The 23,353-nt window shown below is 36.3% G+C and overlaps 1 protein-coding gene across 4 annotated transcripts in view; it reads left to right on the forward strand.

Annotated features, from left to right (window-relative positions):
- The window catches only part of PHF3 (PHD finger protein 3), an 81,794-nt gene that overhangs the window by 45,340 nt on the left and 13,101 nt on the right, over positions 1 to 23,353 (forward strand). For 3 of the 4 annotated variants that reach the window (XM_033217550.1, XM_033217551.1, XM_033217552.1), the window contains 6 exons: positions 3,235 to 5,014; positions 11,584 to 11,890; positions 15,056 to 15,239; positions 19,001 to 19,148; positions 19,228 to 19,384; positions 21,161 to 21,277. In XM_033217550.1, the coding sequence (XP_033073441.1) occupies positions 3,235 to 5,014; positions 11,584 to 11,890; positions 15,056 to 15,239; positions 19,001 to 19,148; positions 19,228 to 19,384; positions 21,161 to 21,277 (2,693 nt within the window). The remainder of the gene's footprint in view (positions 1 to 3,234; positions 5,015 to 11,583; positions 11,891 to 15,055; positions 15,240 to 19,000; positions 19,149 to 19,227; positions 19,385 to 21,160; positions 21,278 to 23,353) is intronic. The other variant, XM_033217553.1, reaches the window with a different exon arrangement.

The following is a 23,353-nucleotide window of genomic DNA, read 5'->3' on the forward strand; positions in this document are numbered from 1 at the left end:
TTTTCTGAAAGTCTATGCTTTGTGCTTTTGTTGTAGTTCCTATTTCCTCTTTCTGGATTCAACTTTTTTATTTTGGTGATGCACCTCTTTCAGTAGTTTTGTGAGAAAAAGGAGCAGTGTGATACACTTTTTAAACCTTGTATGTTTACCTTGTATTTAGTCTGGTCTCATACTGGAATCATGGTCTGGTTGGACTTAAAATTCAAGGTTGGAAATCATTTTCCTTCAGAAATTCTGAAGGTGTTGCTCCATTTTTTTCTAACTTCAGGGTTGAGAAGTTTATTTTGATATGTGTGTGTGTGTGTGTGTGTATGTGTGTGTAGGAGTGTATGTTACCTGATTTCTTCTGGAAGTTTGGGAATCTTTCTCTTCAGCTTTGGTGTTTTGATATTTCATGATGATGTGTATTGGTTTTGGTGTATTTTGTGTATGGAGCTCAAGACACTCAGTAGATCCTCTTAGTCTGAAAAATTTTGTCATTCAATTCTGGGAAAATTTTTCAAATTATTTTATTGTTAATTCTTCTCTTTGTTTTGTTAGTTCTTGGTTTCTGTAAACTTTATTATTTGTTACATAACAGGTACTGGTCCCTCTGTTTTCTTTATTTTGCCTGCTTCCCACCTCTTTGTAATTTTTCTTTTACGTGCTTAAATTTTCTCGTATTTATCCTCCAACTTTTCAGTCAAATTTTGTACTTTTGAGTCTTAACTGTTCTTTTTGTTGTTTTGAGAATGGTCCTTTCTGTAGTGTTCTATTCATGTTTCATGGATATAGTATCTTCTTTTGTCTTTATTAAGCTATTAATGGCATTTTAAATAGTTTTTGTCTCCTTTCATAGTTTCTGATTTCTCCATGTTGCATTATTGTAAACAAATTTTAAAAAATGTTTTGGCCTCCATCTTTTCTAGATGCTTTCCTGAAATGTCTGACCCTTGATTATTGCTCATGTTTAAGGGTAGGGAACTAAAATTATAAAACTAAGTGTGGGGATTGGGTTTTACCAGCTGTGAGCGTCAGTGTATAACAATCTGGCTGTACTGTTATTTGACAGAACCCTTCATATCAGAATTTAGGTTATTTTCCATAACTTATTAGATTGCTAGCATATTATGGAAACCCGTAAGGAATACTGACTGGGGTTTCTCAGCTTTCAGTGTATACAGACTCACTTAATCTTACAAATTTCAGTGTACTTTACAGCCAGTCTCTACTGTGCCTCATGTTCTTCAGCCTAGAAACCTTGCTTTACTATCTCCAGAGAATAAGCTACAAGTTTTGGCTCAGGACCAGGGAAGGGCAGTTGCCCAACAAATGGAGTAGGGGAAAGAGGGATCTAGAAATCTAACTGCTGCTTTTAAAGAGCTTTCAACCCTTCAAAGTATTAAGCATCTGTCTTCATTCCCACTTTAGAATCATCTGGGACCACCAAGTCTTAAGGTTTTTGAGGTGTTAATGATGTTAGTTTTTGCCAACACTGCCAGCCTAGTGTTTATTACTTTTGGGTATCTTATATGAGTTACTTGGTAATCATCTCCTGTTTGGTTTCCAAAATTTGCTGCTGGTTTTTCCTCTGTTGTTCTTCCTTGCCTTTTGGATTTTTCAAAAAAGATCCCGCTGTTACAGCTTCAGTAGGGTTTTGAGAAGTGAATAAATTTAGATGCATGTATTTATTTCATCATCTTTTCTTTGATCTGTGTTTTTAATACATTTTCAAAATCAGTTATTTGGTGTATACTTGTGACTTTGAGAAATGAAAAGAATAGAATAAACATTTTAGGAAAATAAAATTTTTTTGCCTATAGAATCAGGCTTCAAACTAAGGAAGGTAATATTTAGAGGAGAAAAAGTGACTTTAGCCTTTGCTTAATAATTTGCTTACTATTGGAAAACCATTTTTTATCTGAATATCCTTCACAGTTGAATATACTATTTTGTCATTTTTAGCAACCGCTTGGGTGTTAAAAGATCTTTATTTATTAATGTGTAATGAATGTTAAAATCCTTCATTTGTTTCATTTCAAGGATGAATAAAGTAGAGCTGTAAATTACTATAATCTGTCTTTAAAGCTTTAAAAATCACCTAAATATTGAAACAAAGCTTTATTAAAATTTTAGTTATTTAAAAAAATTATGTAACTGAACATGTGATAAATAGTTCATAATCCACCAAGTAATTTTTAAACATTGTTAAGTACTTAACCTAATACTCAGATACTTTGTTGAGTCCTATGGGAATTAGAAAGAGTGTGTAAGATTAGGGTGACTATATAATTTATTATTCAAATAGGCATACTTTTGAGAATGAAAGTGTGCTATTAATACTAGATCCGAACTACAAGCAGCCCTGGACATTTACCTTTTTAAAGATTCTCACAGTTCAGTGATAAATGACAAATTCAGTTTGTGGGTTGTTTTTGTACTTAGTGAATTATTTAGCTCTCTTTCTTTTTAGCTCTTTTCATGTTTCTCCTTTCTCCTGATAGAAGGGGATGTATCAGAATAGGGAAAGGAGACTCTTTCATTTAATAGACTAATAGGAGCATTGTGTGGGAAGCTTTTACATTATTTTCATACTTATGATACATTTTCTTGGTTTAAATCTTTTAAATTGTGTTTCTTTTTTGATGAACTGTGTGTGGTACTCTGTGTAGGTGTCATTTCTTAGGAATAGCTTTAATGCTAAAATGGTGACCGAAGGGAAGCACATTGATAAGGGACTTAGAGTCTGTTTGAGGCTGTATTTTGAAACTCGCACAGATCCTGTTTTGTGTGATAGGAGGTTTTTAGTTCAGATTTCGTTAGCACTGGAATTTATTTGGTTTTATATATTTAGAATTATTTAATATTTAACAATGCATGATGGTCTTGCTTTAATATGGGCATGAATGGTAAAGGAAGCTCATTTTACTTACTTCACTCCTAGGTTACTTTCTATGGAAAAGAGATTTGATGAAAACATTTCTTTTAATAAGGTATAATATTAGTCTGAATTTTTTAGAGGCTTTTCCCCCTGCTAGAATTCAGAGAAGTTTGATAAATATAAAATATGACATTTGTTAAATTACATATATGTGTGTATATATATAATATCACCATTATGAGTACTGTTCAATACATTTTTGTTGAGAAAATTATAGCTCAGAATACAGAAGTGATATATTCTAAATTGTATTGAAATAAAAACACATGACAAAATAGCTAAGTATTTTTATTTATTTTTTTCCCCTGTGATAGAACAAGTAAGAAGTTTGCGGCAGAGCACTATTGCCAAGCGTTCAAATGCAGCACCATTAAGTAACACAAAAAAACCATCTGGGAAGACTGTATCTACCCCTAAAGCAGGAGTGAAACAGCCAGAAAGGAGTCAGGTTAAAGAAGAAGTTTGTACGTCACTGAAACCTGAGTACCATAAGGAGAATAGAAGGAGCAGCCGAAATAGTGGACAAATTGAAGTGGTACCTGAAGTATCAGTGTCTTCAAGTCATTCTTCAGTGTCATCTTGTCTTGAAATGAAGGATGAAGATGGATTAGATTCTAAGCATAAGTGTAATAATCAGGGAGAAGCAGATGTGCCGTCTCATGAATTAACTTGTTCACTTCTTTCGGAGACTTGTGTTACTATTGGAGAAAAGAAAAATGAAGCTCTGGTGGAATGTAAAGCCAAGCCTGTTGGTAGCCCATTGTTTAAGTTTTCAGATAAAGAACATGAACAAAATGATTCCATTTCAGGTAAATCGAATGAGACTGTTGTTGAAGAAATGATAGCAACAAGAAAAGTTGAACAAGGATCAAAGGAGACTGTAAAATTATCCCGTGAAGATGACCATATTCTTGAGGACCCTGGATCTTCTGATAGTTCTGGTGATACTGCTTGTACAAATCCAAATAAGACAGAAAACAGCCTTGTAGGTTTGCCTAGTTGTGTGGATGAAGTGACTGAATGTAATTTGGAATTGAGGAATACCATGGATATTGCTGATAAAACTGAGAACACCCTTGAAAGAGATAAAATGGAACCATTGGGTTATTGTGAAGATGCAAAGTCTAATAGACAGTTGGCGAGCACTGAGTTTAATAAATCAAACTTAGAGGTGGTTGATACTAGTACTTTTGAACCAGAAAGTAATATTTTGGAAAATGCTATTTGTGATGTGCCTGACCAAAATTCAAAACAGTTGAATGCTATAGAAAGTACGAAAATAGAGCCCCATGAAACAGCAAACCTTCAGGATGACAGAAACAGCCAGTCAAGTAGCGTTTCTTACTTAGAGTCAAAAAGTGTAAAATCCAAACATCCAAAAGCTGTAATTCATTCTAAGCAAAACATGACCACAGATACTCCGAAGAAAATTGTTGCAGCAAAGTATGAAGTAATGCATAGCAAAACTAAAGTTAATGTCAAAAGTGTGAAACGAAATACTGATGAACCAGAATCTCAGCAAAATTTTCATAGGCCAGTCAAAGTCAGAAAAAAACAAATTGATAAGGAGCCAAAGATTCAGACTTGCAATTCTGGGGTTAAATCTGTGAAAAACCAAGCTCATTCTGTATTGAAAAAAACATTACAGGACCAAACTGTAGTACAAATTTTCAAGCCCTTAACTCATTCTTTGAGTGATAAGTCACATGCTCATCCTGGTTGCTTGAAAGAACCTCATCATCTTGCACAAACTGGACATGTATCACATTCCAGCCAGAAACAGTGTCATAAGCCTCAGCAACAGGTCCTAGCAATGAAAACCAATAGTCATGTGAAGGAAGAGCTTGAACACCCAGGCATTGAGCATTTTAAGGAAGAGGATAAACTGAAACTGAAAAAACCTGAGAAGAACCTACAACCCCGCCAAAGAAGGAGCAGCAGAAGTTTTTCTTTAGATGAGCCACCATTGTTCATTCCAGATAACATAGCTACCATAAAAAGAGAAGGCTCTGATCATAGCTCCTCATTTGAAAGCAAATATATGTGGACTCCCAGCAAGCAGTGTGGGTTTTGCAAAAAACCCCATGGCAACAGGTGTGTGTGTATGTGTGTATGAGTGATGTGTACATTGAAGAAAAATTGCTTTTTGGGGGTTGAGATAAATGTGAGAATTGTTTTAAAGACATTATTTGATACACAGAGACCTGTGCAAAAACAAAAAACTTCATCAGTCTTGGATAAATGATAGATGGATCTACTGAATTTACAAATGTGTCATCCTAGAACATTTAAAAAAGCATAGTCTGGCCAACAGCTGACATACATGGAAATATTTTGTCATTGTCACAGGTTAAACTGTAATTTAGCCACTGCATCTGCAAAAAAGCCAAACACTTCCTGGTTATTAGAAAATTGTTACACTGCTTTGGGTCTAAGTTAAATATTATTTTATTTGGTGTGAGAAGAAATAGTAATAAAGTATGAAGGTCATAATGGAAATTTTATTTTTGTTTTGAAGTTTTTTTTTTTCTTAAAATGAAACACATTAAAGACCTAACACTATCATTTCATAACTATCAAACTTTATCCTGCAGTGAAATTTGATAGCTAAACAATTGTTAGATTACCCAGGTCAACATGGAGTAGAGTGAAAACATGCATTTCTTTTTTTGAATGTTTTAAATAATTTTTTGTGAATTCTAGTCTCTTAAAATTTTAGAGATGATTTTAGCACTGATTTTCATCATTCTTTCTAGTATTCAGTGATTTGTAGTTTTGTGACACTGCACCCCTCATGTGTTTTTTGTTAGCTTTTTAAGAAAAGGAAAGCAAGAGATGAAGTGGAGTTTGCAGCTACAAGATTATTCTGTTCAAGTGTTCATATTGCTGTTGGAACTTCTTTCGATGCTGATATGATAAAATAACATTATAATTTGTATATTATATTCTTACTATCCTTATTCATGAAACTGTGTTAGAGTGATTTTTTCCCAGCACTATCTTAGTGCATAAAAATGAAACTCTTTAGGGAGGGACAATTTAGTGAAGTGTGTTATTATTTTGGTGGTGATAGGGTGATTGGGGCGTTTGGAAAGGAGATGTTGGGGCCATTGTGTAAGTTTTATGGCAAAGTATTTCTTCATTTGTGATCCAGCCCATGGCCTGTTTTTAGCGTCAGGGGTTAGTTTATAACAGTATATTCCAGTTTTTAAAAGCTGTCACTTGTTTGAATACAGTGCTACATTCACTGTCAATTACATGCTCTTAATTATATGTTTTTTTCTTTAAAACACCTTACTCGGCTGGGTGCAGTGGTGCATGCCTGTAATCCAGCACTTTGAGAGGCTGAGGTGGGCAGTAGGCAGATCACTTGAGGTCAGGAGTTTGAGACCAGCCTGGCCAACATAGTGAAACCCCGTCTCTACTAAAAAATACAAAAGTTAGCTGGGCATGCTCTTGCATGCCTATAATCCCAGCTACGTGGGAGACTGAAGCATGAAACCACTTGAACCTGAGAAATGGAGGTTGCAGTGAGTCGGGATCGAGCCACTGCACTCCAGCTGGTGATGAAGTGTGAGACTCTGTTTCCATAAATAAATAAACACCTTACTCAAATGTTCTGAAGTAGGCCTGCTGTTTTCAGGCGAAGAATGAAGAGTTAGGTGGTGCTTTTAAGTGCTCCTTTAAACCAGCCATTTTCTTTCTGCCAGAATATTTGAAAAATTATCATACTGTTACGTGGACAGAGAGATGGAATAGGTTCCTTAAGTAAATGAATTTCTAAAATGAAACTTTGGCATAGAGTTGGAAGCCATGTTAGTAAGTTATAATGTAACTTACTAACCTTGTAGATAAACTTCCAGTCCAGTCTTCAGGAGTTTGCCCAGGCTTTTTAATGATGACTCTTGCTTCACCAACGTTTTATAATTTTCCTAAATTGAAGAGTAGGTGTTAGTCCCTTTGTTGTTGTTGTTTACCTGCTGCCACCTTTTGGATCTACTGTATAGAATCTAGAGTGTTTTTGTTCCAGTCTGTAGAATGACTTAGAATGTTGGGTGCATAGAGATTTTGGGTTTACACTCTGTAATTGATGTGAATAATATATGTTAACATTGGAAACAATTTTGAAAGCAGCATTTTTGATTACTTCAATTTTGTGAATAAAAAAGCCTGTGCAATTGGTTTTTTCTTTTTCTTTTTCTTCTTTTTTTTTTTTTTTGAGACGAAGTCTCACTGTTGACCCGGCTGGAGTGCAGTGGCGTGATCTTGGCTGACTGCAAACTCCACCTCCTGAGTTCAAGCGATTCTCCTGCCTCAGCCTCCCAAGTAGCTGGGATTACAGGCAAGCACCACCATGCCCGGCTTATTTCGTATGCTTGTAGAGATGGGGTTTCTCTACATGTTGACCAGGCTGGTCTCGAACTCCTGGCCTCAGGTGATCCGCCCACCTCAGCCTCCCAAAGTGCTGGGATTACAGGCACAAGCCATGGTGCCCAGCTGATTGTTGTTTTTACGTATTAACTAGCCTTCACTACTACTGTGATCCTACTACTTTGATACATTGTGCTTGTATACATTTTGTTTACTCAAAAAATGCACCTGTCATGCAGCTTGTAATTTTCCTATTTTAATCCTTGTGTAAGAATATAAGTTTATTAGAAAGGGCATATTTGGAAATAATTTTGGTCCTTCTCTTTGATTTCATGCACTAGATACATTGAAAGCTGTTTGTTAATACGACACATTTTCTATCACTTGAAACAGCTTTGCTTCTGTGAAGACTATAGTAGTACTTTATCATTTTTTTACATATTGCAGTTGAAGTTAGCTTCCTTGTGTGTGCTCCCAGTTGGAAATTATATTTTGTAATGTAGCTATGTCATGGCTAGATGTAATATTAATCGTAAGCAACTTCTATACATATCCTAAAGACTTCTATACAGATCCTTAAAGAGGCAACATATCATGCTAGGTTTTTGTTGCTTCCATTTATTTTCATGATTCAAACTTATACCAAAGGTATATGATTTTAAAGACCAGATTATTTAATCCTCTAATTTTTAAATTAATACAACTTTTGAACTTCTTTTAAATGTAAGTCAGTTGGCATTTTGTAAGGAGGAAGTCTTAGTGTTTTCATATTACTTACCTTGTGGTTTCTATTTTTCTACTTCTCCAGAAGATGCTTGAGTTTTTTAGTTTGCATTACACTTCCTTGGCCCCAATTGTAGAAGACTAGTATATCAGATAATATTTAAAAAACAAACAGAAAATGGATTTATAGCTTTCAAACAAGAAAACTTCTGAGAAGAAACTTCTAGAACAAATGATTCTGCTTTTCTCTGCAGATTGTTAGTAACAAAAATGATGTAATGTTACGTGAAATAGAATTTTTTCATTTTAGAAGAGGGAGTCTCTCTCTCTCACACACAGTAACATGGTCTAGTCTGTTACTTAAAAGGGAACACCAGAACTGGAGGCCCATCTTGAAATGCCCACGATGTTAGTGAATTTATGATGAATTTGTTAAGAGAGGAGTTCTAAATGCTATCTCTGTAGTTTAACTTTGAAGAAACTTGAAAATTTTGCTCATGCCGAAAAGATAATAGTTTTTAATTCTCTTTAGTAGGTCTAGTTTAGTTTTTTTAGTTTTATTTTTAATTTTGTATGTGAACATGTGACAGTAGGAAAAGACAGCATAAATATTGCTTGTAACTCTTCCAATTAAATGATTGATACTGACTTGGTCCAGTTAATTGATCCACAGCTAAACTCCACACAACATTGATTTTATAGTAAAACATTTAACATCTAGGCTGTAGCCTTTTCCTTCTTTCCTCTTGGTAATTAGAAATTTAAGGACAGGCCGGGCGCGGTGGCTCAAGCCTGTAATCCCAGCACTTTGGGAGGCCGAGACGGGCGGATCACGAGGTCAGGAGATCGAGACCATCCTGGCTAACATGGTGAAACCCCGTCTCTACTAAAAATACAAAAAAAAAAAAAACTAGCCGGGCGAGGTGGCGGGCGCCTGTAGTCCCAGCTACTCGGGAGGCTGAGGCAGGAGAATGGCGTGAACCCGGGAGGCGGAGCTTGCAGTGAGCCGAGATTGCGCCACTGCACTCCAGCCTGGGCGACAGAGCGAGACTCCGTCTCAAAAAAAAAAAAAAAAAAAGAAATTTAAGGACGGGCCAGAAAGTGGTAGAGTAATTGTTAGTTACAGCCACTCTAGCTACTCTCTTCCTTATTCCATACTCCCCACATTCCCATGTTTTTGAAGTAGAACAACAGCATGAAAAGGAAAGAAAATATATTCTCTTTATGTGATAGGCCATCTTTTTTGTTTTTTTAAATGTGGTTTAAAATGTTCTTAGTACTTCCATGTTTTAGAGACCTTAAAGTGATCCATATAATACATTTTTGGTTATCAATTTCATTTTAAAGTGAATTTATCTCTAGGACATGTGGAAATTATTTCTGTCGATGCCATTTTTTTCTTGATTTCTCAGAAACTTTTATATAACTGCATTTTTTAAACGGAAATATAAACTATTAAGATATATCTGTAGATGGCACTAGAGTTTTGCTTTTCATAGCCTCTCAAGTTTGAATGAGACATTTCCAATGTAAACTTGAGGTTTATTGAAATAGTTGCTTGATAAATTTCACGATCATGAAACCACTCTTGCCTGGTTGTCGAATAAAAATGTGAAAATTCCTTGATATATGCTTTACATTTTGACCTTTAGGTTTGGATTTGGGACAATAGCATGATTTGTACTGTAGGTTTATAAGTCATGTCTCACTGAAACTATCCCAGACTTGCTTTGAAGAAATTTTAATATACCTTTGATTGTGGAAGTAAAGGGAAATTATTAGCTTTCCTTCAGTATTTCAGAAACATTCATGTTAGACAGTTGCTTTCAAGAAATAGCAGTTAACCCATTGTTAGGAAAGCTACGACGCTCATTACAGATAATCATCTTTAATATTTTAACTTTGCAACCTGAAGTGGGAAGACTTTAAACACCTGCATTTCAAACTTTTTTCCCCTTTTGCTAGAATATCTGTATCATTATGGGCCCATCAAAAATCTCAAACCTGTAGGAATTACTTCTGTCTTCCAAATGTATGTTACATTGTTCGAAAGTTTCCTTGCTTGTCAACCCCAAATATTCTGTATTGTTTTTTTCAAATCAAATTAATCCCTAGGGAGATGAGGACTTAACCTGCTAAAGCTAGCACAGGCATTACCAGCAAGGATAAAAAATGATAAATTATAGATGTGATGAAGTCAAGTCTCAAGGCATAGTAGTGGTTTTATACACAATAGGCACATGAGGAAGAGGAAAAGGAAGTGTTGCTATTGAGTGAGGTATTTGGCAAGACTTTAAAAACACTAAGGATTGGAACTCACTGTTGTAGTTTTTACAGTTCTAACATTAAAACAGTACCTCTGGTATATTTTGAGTTGGCTATATCACCCAGTGTGTTACCTTCAATATCCTCTCTCTTGGACTACAGCTTTTTGAAAGGAGTTTGGCACTGTTGGTGGTGCCACTATTATCAAAATCAGCAGCACAGTCTTTAGATTGTTAAAGTATTGACCTAAATCCTAAGTCTTTCATCTGTATCATAAATTGCTAGCCTGAAGAAAAAAAGGGCAAAGTTAAGGATGGATGTCTGAAATGAGCATTGCAGCTTTCCTAACAATGGGTTAAAAAGCATGTAAATTAAATCGCTGTGTATGTATCTCATTTGCCATTATTTTCACGGGTAGTTATAGATACTCCTTTTAAACTGGGAAGATAGAAGCTTTTTTAGAGTCATACATCTCACATCTCTGGACTTGTCCTGTTGGTTAGTGAAGTTATTACTTAGCTAAAAGACAATGATGGGAAAACTTTTATAAGAAAATTGGGAATTAAATCCAACCCAAGTACTAATATTTTTATGTTAAGATAGAATAGTGATCTTTATTTGGAGAAACAAATCTAAAACACATGGTAGTTATTAAGGAAGTCCTTTGAACTTAAAAGTACAGAAAAATATTCTTTAGCTGAATCAGCGTGACACCATGAACCAGGATATTTTGAGGTTATCTGGGTAAGATGACTAATAGTTTGAGAGGCTTCATCATGCTAGCTTTTGAGTTCTGTATCTGTCGCTATTGTTAGTTTTTTCTTTTATTTAAAACGATTCGTTGGATAAACAGTTCTTCCCAGCTTTATGTATGATTTCACGTCTGTGGTGGGGTAGGTAGCTGTAATGTTGATGAATTGTCTGTGATGAAATTATTACCAAGATTTTATCACTCTTCTCAGTGGAGAAATTTATTGTTAGTCTATACTTTGTTATTCTTTGTAGTATTCAAGACTGACAAAGGCCAGTTGTCTTTTCTTCCTGATGGTTTATTGTCCCCTCCCTCCCCCAGCATTTTCTCATTCATACCAGAGGAGAAATATTTGAGGTGTTAAAGGTATCATTTTAATAGAATATTATTTTCTTTGAAAACTTGCTGTATGTTGAACTTACGGAATGGATAGAGATGGAAAACATGCAAAGTTTCAGAAATCAAATATTGAAAATTTAATTTAGCCTGATTTTTGACATAGATTTTCTTGTTAAGAAAAGAGATAAAAGTTTTTTGGTGTTCTGTTTTCCAGGTTTATGGTTGGCTGTGGGAGATGTGATGACTGGTTTCATGGTGATTGTGTTGGGTTAAGTCTTTCTCAAGCACAACAGATGGGCGAGGAAGACAAAGAATATGTCTGTGTAAAATGTTGTGCTGAAGAAGACAAAAAGACTGAAATATTAGATCCAGATACTTTGGAAAACCAAGCCACAGTTGAATTCCATAGTGAAGATAAAACAATGGAGTGTGAAAAGCTTGGATTATCAAAACACACAGCAAATGATAGAACCAAATATATAGATGATACAGTGAAGCACAAGGTCAAAATTTTAAAACGGGTGAGCTCTTCATTAATGAATTATTTTGTTTATTTAAGAGCTTTTTGTATGGACTGACTGCAGTAAGTTTGAAATTTCTCCGTAGAAGTTTTAATGTTCTTTTACATTTTCAAATTTAGTTTTCCATGAAAGTGAATAGGTTTTTATTTAAAATTTTTTGGCAGTCTTGGTGAAACCAGATAGTGACTTTTAGAATATGCAGATCTTCTCTCTTACCGTCTTTTATGCCATTTCTAGCCCTTAGTTTGGTACTTGAATTTTCTGTTGTAGGATGTGTGTGGATCTTGTGGCCGTTAAGTGTAAATTGTGCTTGCTAAGTTTTTTTAGAAAAGCTTTTCAGTCTATAAATATCTACCAGCCCTTTGAACATTTGACATTATTTTTTGACTATCTTCTGAAAGTATTTTCTAAATAGAAATTTCAAGATATTTAGGCTTCAATAGAAATGTGTAAAGGACACATCAAATAATCAGATAAAGAAAATTTTATCTGATTAAATTTTCTTTCCTCATTGTCTACCTTTTTATTACCTATCACTTTTTTAATCATTAATTTGTTACTCTTATAGAATACTGCTAGAGAGGAAACACAGTGGCAACACATGTATGTGGTTAGGCAATTATAATCCAAAACACAAAGAACATGAATTTTATAGTTGGAACTTTGGAAATCTTTTAGTCCAACCATTTTGATTTATTAATATGCCCTACAACATTTCTAGGAAGTAATGATCTAGTTTCTGTTTGAAATCCATTGCAAGGGGATACATCTTCATTTTTAAGTATCTGATTGTTAGAAAGTTCATCAGTTTGAGCTGAAATTTCCATCCCTGAATTGAAGCCTCCTTATTAAAACTAATTTCTCTACAACGAGATATGGAAGTTATTTTAGGTTGAAGAGCATGAGGATGTGTTCTGCAGTATCTTACCTATTATTTACAAATCAATTTCTTTCAGGCACTCCTTGTATACCAAATCTGGATTAAGTTCCAGTTTGCCACATTCTTGTGGCATCTAGTATTTTTTGTCTGTCAAGACTTTTTGAGAATCAGATTCTGTCCTTCTGATTCGTGTTGTTACTTTGTTGATTTGATCATCAAAGTAATCGATAATATGGATCTGAGAGCCACAACGAGAACAGTTTATAGCATGTATTTGGAAAACTTCTGTCTGTTATTAACTAGTATTAATAATCACCTCTTATGTACAATTTCTTGGCCATATATGTATGTAATACAGTGAGAAATATAGCTAATTGTATTGGCCGTAACTGAGTTGTCTCTGTCTTGCTTAAAAAAACATCATAAAGTCTGGGTGTGGTGACTCACACCTGTAATCCTAGCACTTTGGGAGGCCGAGGTGGGTGGATCGCCTGAGGCCAGGAGTTTGAGACCAGCCTGGCCAACATGGTGAAACCCCATCTCTACTGAAAATACAAAAATTAGCCGAGCATGGCGGTGCATGCCTGTAATTCCAGCTGCTTGGGAGGCTGAGGCAGGAGAATCGCTTGAACCCGGGAGACGGAGATTGCAGTGAGCTGGGATCGTGCCACTTTATTCCAGCCTTGGCAAAAGAGTGAAACTCCGTCTCATAAATAAATAAGACATCATAAAACATTAACAATTTTAATATTTTGAGAACCTCTTTATCCAGTCTGTATCAGAAAAGAATCTGAGGTGAGTCTGATTTTGTAAATGCGTGCACCATACAAATGATCACTGCCTCCTTTTTTTTGAGACGGAGTCTCGCTCTGTCGCCCAGGCTGGGGTGCAGTGGTGCAATTTCGGCTCACTGCAAGCTCCACCTCCTGGGTGCATGCCATTCTCCTGCCTCAGCCTCCCCAGTAAGCTGGGACTACAGGTGTCTGCCACCACCCCTGACTAATTTTTTTTTTTGTATTTTTTAGTAGAGACAGGGTTTCACCATGTTAGCCAGGATGGTCTCGATCTCCTGACCTTGTGATCTGCCCGCCTCGGCCTCCCAAAGTGCTGGGATTACAGGCGTGAGCCACTGCGCCCGGCCCACTGCTTCCTTTTTGATAAGAACTGTTGACTCTTTTTTTTTTTTTTTTTGAGGCGGAGTCTCGCTCTGTCGCCCGGACTGGAGTGCAGTGGCCGGATCTCAGCTCACTGCAAGCTCCGCCTCCTGGGTTTAAGCCATTCTCCTGCCTCAGCCTCCCGAGTAGCTGGGACTACAGGCGCCCGCCACCTCGCCCGGCTAGTTTTTTTTTTTTGTATTTTTAGTAGAGACGGGGTTTCACCGTGTTAGCCAGGATGGTCTCGATCTCCTGACCTCGTGATCCGCCCGTCTCGGCCTCCCAAAGTGCTGGGATTACAGGCTTGAGCCACCGCGCCCGGCCAAGAACTGTTGACTCTTATTTGGACTTGTCTGATGTTAGTTTATGGAATCTGCTTTTCTTATCCCTAGATTTTTATGTTGAACTTTTTATTGAGTTTCTGTTGTGTGGCATAGCACTACCTGCCTTAGGCGTATAAATATTGAAGTATATTCCTGCTCTCAATGTCTAGTTGCAGACCAAAGAAACAGACAAATAAAAAATTAGAGGATTCTTAGTCTAGAGAAAAGCACTATTTTGATTGTACCCTATTTTAAAACCTGAGTATATGTCTGACTATATAGCGTTCTTCTCCCTGTCTTTCAGGAACATTAGTAGGATGTAATTAATTTCTTCCAAGGGTCTCAGAATTCCAGTTTTACTAGGAACTTTTTGTGGATTATAATTAGAACCAGAGTAGCAGGTACTCTGATGGTTTATTCTACCTCATGGGAATTAAAATTGCCAATAGGCACACTGAGGACTTAATTGATACACTTACTAGTATATAAGTGAACGTAATTTCATTTGTTTTAGAATATAGACACTTGTTTCTTCACAGTTTCCTTCTCCTTTTTCCATATCCAGAGCCAAATAAGAGAATTCTTACTACCTTAGTTTTTAATTTTCTTTCTACTAATGGTATTGAGAGCATGATCTTTATGTCATTTGTTTCTCCTTTATAAACTATTATGTGTTCTACACAAAATAGGTGCAGAATAAATTTCGAATGAAAGAGTGAATCTCATTTTACTAATAAAGAGTTATTTTTGTACGTCTTAAAAAACAAAGATTGTTAGTTATTTTCATTCTGATGTACTATTTTTCCAGGAGTCTGGTGAAGGCAGAAATTCATCAGACTGTAGAGATAATGAAATTAAAAAATGGCAGCTAGCTCCTCTTCGTAAGATGGGACAACCAGTTTTACCTCGGAGATCCTCAGAAGAAAAAAGTGAAAAAATACCAAAAGAGTCTACAACTGTTACTTGCACAGGAGAAAAAGCTTCAAAACCAGGTAGTGAGATGAACAGAAATAATTATATACTAATTTATTTATATCCTATTTAATATACAATTAGTATACTTAGGGAATTTTTACAAATTGAACATTTTAATGGCAATAAAAATGGGTTAAGTGATTGGCGTTACTTGTAATTAAAAACTTGCTCTAAATTCTGGGGAAGCACTAGTGAAATCAAGATAAGACCCCTGTTCTCATGGCACTTAAATACTAATGGAAGAAGGCAGTAAGTTTGCAAGTAAGAAAATTGCATGTTGTTTTATAGCTTGTGAAGAAAAAGTGGAGTAATGGAATAGTCACAGGTGGGAAGAGTAATGGGACTTCTGTTTTACATGGAGTGGAGGAAGTAACTTGTGAGGTGGGATTTGAAGGGATGCAAAGATTTTTGGAGGAGGTACAAGGTAAGGGACACATCAAATCTTAAGGATTTGTGGTAGAAACAAGCTTGGCGTTTCAGGAGCAGGAAAGCCACTATGGAGTGATTAAAAGGTAATACATAAGGGATAGAACAGTGTTAGATGAGTTCAAAGAAAATTATTGATTGTACCCTATTTTAAAACCTGAGTATATGTCTGTCTATATAGTGTTCCTTTCCCTGTCTTTCAGTAACATTAGTAGGATGTGATTAATTTCTCCCAAGGGTCTCAGAATTCCAGTTTTACTAGTAATTATTTGTGGATTATAATTAGAACAAGAGTAGCAGGTACTTTGATGGTTTATTCTACCTCATGGGACCTTTGGGACTATGGCAAAGAGTTTATATTTTGTTCTGAATGTTGTGGGAAACCTTTAGGGGGTTTTGTACAAGGGAAAACACTGGTTGCTCTGTACAGTTTGGATTGTAGGAGGGCAGGAGAGAAAGACAGTAACCTGATTAGTTCATAGCAATATCCTAGGAAAGAAATGATGGTAACTTGGAATGGAAATACAATGAAGGTAGTGAGTAGTGGTCAGATTCACATATGTTTTATAATAGAGTTGACAGAACTTGCTGATGGCTTCGATATAGGTTGGTAAAGGAAATAGAGTCTGTGAAAAGAGAAGGAAAAAGGTTGGGGGAAGAAAATTGAAAAATTATGTCTTGGCCATTGTGAGATTCCTATTAGACATCCAGGTAGAAATGTTTTGAGTAAATCTTTGGCTGATGAGTCTGGAGCCTATTAGAAGACTTTGGAGATTGGTATATAAATTTGGGATTTACTAATGCATAGCAGTTAGTACAGGTGAAACATCCCAAATGTGAAAATCTGAAATCTGAAACTTGAATGCTGGCATGATGCTCAAAGGCAGTGCTTGTTGGAGCATTGTGGATTTCAGATTTTCTGACTTGGGATACTCCACTGGTAAATACAATGCAAATATTCCAGGATTTGAAAAAATCCGAAATTGGAAATACTCTGGTCCCAAGCATTTCATATAAGGGCATACTCAACCTATTTAAAATCCTGGGCTTAGATGTAAATAGCTACAAGAGAGTTTGATCATGAAGGGACAGAAACAGAGCCCTTGGGAAGCACCAGCATTTATTTTTACTTTATTTTTGTGACAGAGTCTCACTCTGTCACCCAGGCTTAGTGCAGTAGTAGCTCACTACAGCCTTGAACTCCTGGGCTTGAGCTATCCTCTCGCCTCAGCCTCCTGAGTGGCTGAGACTACAGGTGTGCACCACCACACCCAGCTAATTTTTTTGATTTTTTTTTGTAGAGATGGTGTTTCGTTGTGTTGGCCAGTCTGGTCTCAAACTCCTGGCCTTCAAGTGATCTTCCTGCTTTGGCCTCTCAAAGTGCTGGGATTACAGGCATGAGCCACTGACCCTGGCCATCAGCATTTAAAAATTGGGGAGAGAAGAGTTTATACAGCAAAAGAAACTAATGGGTGGCCTGTGAGGAAAGAGGAGAACTAAGACTGGTGGCCTGGAAGCCAGGTGAAGTTTCAAGAAGGAAGGAATGACCAGATGCTGTCTGGACATCTAATAAGATAAACATAAGATTGTTAAGTCTATGACTTAGCAAAATGGAAATCATTGGTGACCTTGACTAGAGTGGTTTTGGTGGAGCAGTAGGGAAAAAAACCAATTGTAGTGGCTTGTGAATGAATGAAAGAGTGAGAAACTGGAGATACTGATAACAGATAACTCTCTCAAGGAGTTTTGCTGTTTAAAGAAACAAATGCTATAGTCGCTAGAAGTGGATGTGAATTTTTTTTAAAAGATACTATATCATGTTTGTAAGACTAATGGGAATGATCCAATAGAAAGAGACAGAGCTAGAGAGAGATGATGATGATGATGATGTAAGAGAGAGAAGTGATAGTGTAGGTGTGAAACTCAGGAAGAGATGAGAGGGGATGGGATTCACTTCACATGGAGGGAGATATTTATCAGAAAGGTAAAGTGCATCCATTGGGTAGTAGGGAAGATTGTATGTGGTAGGAGGAAGAACTAATGTAGGTAGGTTGGATTTGGTAATGGGAAAATGTGATAGCTGACATTTTTTCCATTTTTTCAGTGAAATATGAAGAGCAAATCAAAAAGATTGTAGTTGAGAAAGTGGTATTGTTGGTTTGAGATGAGAGGAGAAAAAGTATGAAAAAGATATCTTAAAAAGTGGGAGAGCAAATTTATTAGGAAAAGTTAATAGGATTAGGGCAGAAGGTTGAGTTACCTACTTAAAACTTGTGGTTATAAATTTAAAAAGACATTTGTCAGTACCAGTGCTGCTTTTTCTCCCTTGTCTTTAGCCATTTGTTGCCTATTTGGGTGAAGGATAAAAGTTGGCTTTTAGCAGGGTTTTGGTTTTGCCAACACACATGTTTAAAGGAGAGAGAATAAAGGTATTAAGTATACAAGGGGCTGGTAATGGTATTGGACTATGTAATCTAAGTTTATAATGTATGAAAGTGAATACATGAAGATGGTAAAAATTATAGATTTAAGAATTATTGGAATGAGGAGATTCTAGAATAAATGTACTAATATAGTAAGAGCGGTGGGATGCTTGACATTGAGATTTTGGAGATGCGTGGGAATTAGTAATGATAGAATAAAGATAATTTGAAAAGCTTAGCCTTCAAATTAGTAATATTAAACGCAATTAAAACCAGAAGAGATTCATCAATTTTGTGGTATTAGGTTATTATCTGCTCCTAATAAGTTTAGATCAAAATTTCTAAATAGCTTTTAAAATTTAATTAATATATATATGTGGAAAAATAACTAGCTCTAAAAGCCATTGTCTAAATTGAGGAAAGAGTAAGACCAGTTTTTAGTCACTATTCATTTTAATTAGGATTTTAGTGTCAGGAATATTTCAGTATGGACTATGGGTTCTGATCTTATGTCTTTTTTTTTTTTTTATTTGAGACGGAGTCTCGCTCTGTCGCCCAGGCTGGAATGCAGTGGCCAGATCTCAGCTCACTGCAAGTTCCGCCTCCTGGGTTTACGCCATTCTCCTGCCTCAGCCTCCCGAGTAGCTGGGACTACAGGTGTCCGCCACCTTGCCTGGCTAGTTTTTTTGTATTTTTTAGTAGAGATGGGGTTTCACCGTGTTAGCCAGGATGGTCTCAATCTCCTGACCTCGTGATCCGCCTGTCTTGGCCTCCCACAGTGCTGGGATTACAGGCTTGAGCCACCACGTCCGGCCCTGATCTTATTTCTAAATAGTGATTTTTAATCAGTTTTGTTTATAAAATTATTCATTAAAAAGGAAAGATGTTTTAAAAGCAATGTAATTAATTTTGATATTTATTCAAATTAGGTACTCATGAGAAGCAAGAGATGAAAAAGAAGAAAGCTGAAAAAGGAGTGCTTAATGTACATCCTCCTGCTGCTTCTGCTTCCAAGCCTTCTGCAGATCAGATCAGGCAAAGTGTCAGACATTCTCTCAAAGACATTCTTATGAAGAGGTAACATATTATTATTATAGAAGTTTGAATAATTATGCTTTATATATTTGAAAAATAATTGAATTGTTCTGATTTTAAGACTTACAGACTCAAATTTGAAGGTACCAGAGGAAAAGGCAGCAAAAGTTGCCACAAAAATTGAGAAAGAACTTTTCTCTTTTTTTCGGGACACAGATGCTAAATATAAGAACAAATACAGAAGTTTGATGTTTAATTTGAAAGATCCTAAAAACAATGTAAGTATGCTTTGTTCATATGTTTATGCTTCCAACTTTCCTGAATACGTAGGTATCTCAGATTGTAAATACAGTAGATCTATAATTTGTTAATTGGAGTGAGATTAGATTTCCTTTTGATGTAGAACATGTCATTTTAATGGTCTTTTTGCTACTGAAGAATTCTGCATACTAATGGATAGCATTAACCATTCAGTCTACTGAAATGCTAACCATGTCTTAACCTGATTTATATTATTTTTTTCTTTACTCTCCTTTATATAATCCAGTTTACTAAAAAATTCATTCATATGTATTCTTAAAAAACTTTTAAACTAAAATTTGTAACACTTTTTTTCTTAAATCTGAAAATAGCTATTTTGTACTTAAATCTGAAGATAGGGTAAAAATGCTTTTAAATTGTTTTTATTGAAATGTAATTTATTTTCTTAAGAAAATACATAACTTTAGTTCTAAAGATAGTCTTAAATATAACTTTAATTCCAAGTATCTTTTAGCAGTAGAGTAAATATTAATAATATTTTTCTTGGGATTTTGTGTTTTGGACAGAGGAAATCTGAAGGCTGTGCATGTGTGTGCGTGTATGTCAGTGTTAGCTCTCAACACTGAAAGTCGGTCCCTGATAAGTACAATAAGCAAAAGTCACGCCAGTGAACATTTTAAAAGATCGGAACATGACTGATCTCTTGTGTCTGACATTTACTTAGGTTCACCAGCAGTTTTTTACTATAGATGACTCTAGGTAACAGAATGTAATTAGATGCAACCTTTTTGCATGAAAGGTTTTCACACAACTGATACAAATTTGTTTCAGGATATTTGCTACAGTATGTGATTTGAGGTATTTTCTTGAAGTATACTAACAGAGACTTAAAAATATACATTGTATATTCTGCCATCATGGTCCCAGGGATCAGATGCTTCTGGAATTACATGATCTGGAAGCTTAACTTCAGCAATTAAATAAAGATTTATTTCCCTCAGATTGTTTTCTCTTTTTTTTGGAGACAGAGTCTTGCCCTGTTGCCTAGGCTGGAGTGCAATGGCGCCATCTCAGCTCACTGCAGCCTCGGCTCCTGGGTTCAAATGACTGTCCTGCCTCAGCCTCCCGAATAGCTGGGATTACAGGCACGCACCACCATGCCCAGCTAATTTTTGTATTTTTAGTAGAGACGGGGTTTCACCATTTTGGCCAGGCTGGTCCCAAACTTCTGACCTTGTGATCTGCCTGACTTGCCCTCCTAACGTGCTGGGATTATAGGCGTGAGCCACGGCACCCGGCCTCCCTCCAGTTTCTTTCAGGTTTCTTTCTTGCAGGTGGTTCTTGGCTCTGCAGTTTCCTCCAAGCTTGTCAGGATTTAAATATGTAAAATCTTAAAACTATGAAGACCATTACATTGAGTAAAGCTGTTAGATGCAGTACCTTCCTATACTATAGATTGCTTGTTGTTATGGTTAGATTGTGTCCCTGGGTAGACTTAATACAGCTTTCGGGTAGGTATTGTAATGGTTCTACTGTACATGCTTCTCCATATGTGTTGATTTTTACATGAAATGTTTGTTTTGCTGCCTTAGATAAATTCCTAGAACACAAAGCTGTCATTTAATCTCTGTGTAGTAGGTAATATACAAATAATTAAAAATTTGTAAATCAGTCTTCAAAAATTGTATCTTTATTACAAGTTTCTGTATAGTAACCACTCTTTTACGTTAAAAGAGTAACCACTCTTTTAAATGTTTGTCTCCCCTTCTATTCCTGTTTTAAAATCCTTCCAGATATTATTTAAAAAAGTACTGAAAGGAGAAGTAACTCCTGATCATCTTATCAGAATGAGTCCAGAAGAACTAGCTTCTAAAGAGTTAGCTGCTTGGAGACGAAGAGAAAACAGACATGTAAGATTATCTATAAATAGGCATTTGATTATCAAAATTATTTTTTTTCAGCCATTGGGTAAAAATTATACAGAGGTAAATTCACAGACTGCACAATAACACAGACTTTCTGTTACATGCTGCTGCCTTTTTTTTTTTTTTTTTTTTGAAATGGAGTCTAGCTCTATTGCCAGGTTGGAGTGCAGTGGTGCGATCTCAGCACACTGCAACCTCCACTTCCTGGGTTCAAGTGATTCTCCTGCCTCAGCCTCCCGAGTAGCTGGGATTACAGGCACGCGCTGCCATGCCCAGCTAATTTTTGTATTTTTAGTCGAGACGGAGTTTCACCATGTTGGCCAGGATGGTCTCGATATCCTGACCTCATGATCCGCCGACCTTGGCCTCCCAAAGTGCTAGGATTACAGGCATGAGCCACGGTGCCCGGCCTACATGCTGCTTTTAGTTACGTGTTCTCCATTCCTGTAGTTCTTAAATTCTGTTGGTTTCCCTCATCTTGTCAGTTTTTTTCCTCATTTTCTCCAGTTGCTAGGTTACAGAATTACCTTGTGTTTTATTATAGTTTGTAAATAAGAAGGATGGGAAAAGAATTAACACTTTTCATAATTACATCTGTATTTTTCAGCAGCGCAGTTTGAAGGTATTATGAATATTGGTAATTTGTAGAGCCAGATGAATTAAGTCAGAATAAAAATGTGTACAGGTTTATCTCTTATCCAAAGTTTCAAATGCCAGAAGCTCTGAAAAATAAAGTTATTTTCGCATAACTAATTTATTGATAAAGCTTGACCTGAATTGCCATGTATGAATGTTCATATTCACAGAAATATTGTATATTATATGGTGCTGTCTCAGACCTAACTGGAATGTTATGTAATACAGAGTGTGTGCACCATATTTCATGTTCGAATTTAAAAATTCTGAAACTCACAGATAGCAAGAGTTTTTGTTTGGAGATTGTGAACTTAAAGGTACTTAGAGTACCTTTAAAAATTGAGTATGTTACTTAGAGCTATTGTGACAGTGAGATAGCCATGTTATCCAATTTTTGTATTACAATGGCATCAGAATGTTAGCCACTTATTCTAGAAAATACTAGTTATAGTTCATATTAACTCCACATGATTTACCTGATTCTTTTTTTTTTTTTTTTTTGAGACGGAGTCTCGCTGTGTCGCCCAGGCTGGAGTGCAGTGGGGCAATCTCGGCTCACTGCAAGCTCCACCTCCTGGGTTCCCGCCATTCTCCCGCCTCAGCCTCCGAGTAGCTGGGACTACAGGCGCCCGCCACCGCGCCTGGCTAGTTTTTTGTATTTTTAGTAGAGACGGGGTTTCACCGTGTTAGCCAGGAGGGTCTCGATCTCCTGACCTCGTGATCCACCCGCCTCAGCCTCCCAAAGTGCTGGGATACCTGATTTTTTGTTCATAATATTTAGTTACATCTGAGGCACTAAACCTCCATATAGACCTATGCCAGATCTAGTTTGAAGCTCATCTAGAAGCCTTGATTTGACATATCATACTTCTTCATACATTCCTTTACCTTCCCCATATGTAATTTCTCCTCCTCTTATATTTTGAAAATAATATCACCTCCTCTTCTTTCCCTCCATATTCCAAATATGCACATGCCACTCTTCTGCTTTGAAACTGGCTGCGAGTATCATCTGCATCAGAAAATGGCAGCTTGTTCTTTCTTAAGGCCATGTACCTGATTTTTCTTTAAAGGATAATTTGTACTTAACAAAGGGAGTCCCATCTATGGCCTCCTTACCTGTTCTATTCCTGGCTACCTTTTTACTACTTCTCGTTATACTTGCTTCATTTTGATGTTTTGTTGCTAAGCTTGTTCAACTGAATTTTCAAGGTCACTAAGGAGGTTTAGTTAGGAGATAACTAATAAAGGACTACCAGATCAGTCGTTGGATTAAACTGCTGTTGTGGGGTATGTTAGAACATTGAATTAGGAATTTAAGAGCGAGATAGTCCTATTTCCTTGTGGCAGCTGCTAAAAAGTACTAAATCAGCAAACAGATTTCAAAAATAAATACTGTGTTTCACCACTTTGCAAATTACTTTG

Source organism: Trachypithecus francoisi, unplaced genomic scaffold (assembly GCF_009764315.1).
Source record: "Trachypithecus francoisi isolate TF-2019V2 unplaced genomic scaffold, Tfra_2.0 Lachesis_group10, whole genome shotgun sequence".
Classification (NCBI taxonomy): domain Eukaryota; kingdom Metazoa; phylum Chordata; class Mammalia; order Primates; family Cercopithecidae; genus Trachypithecus; species Trachypithecus francoisi.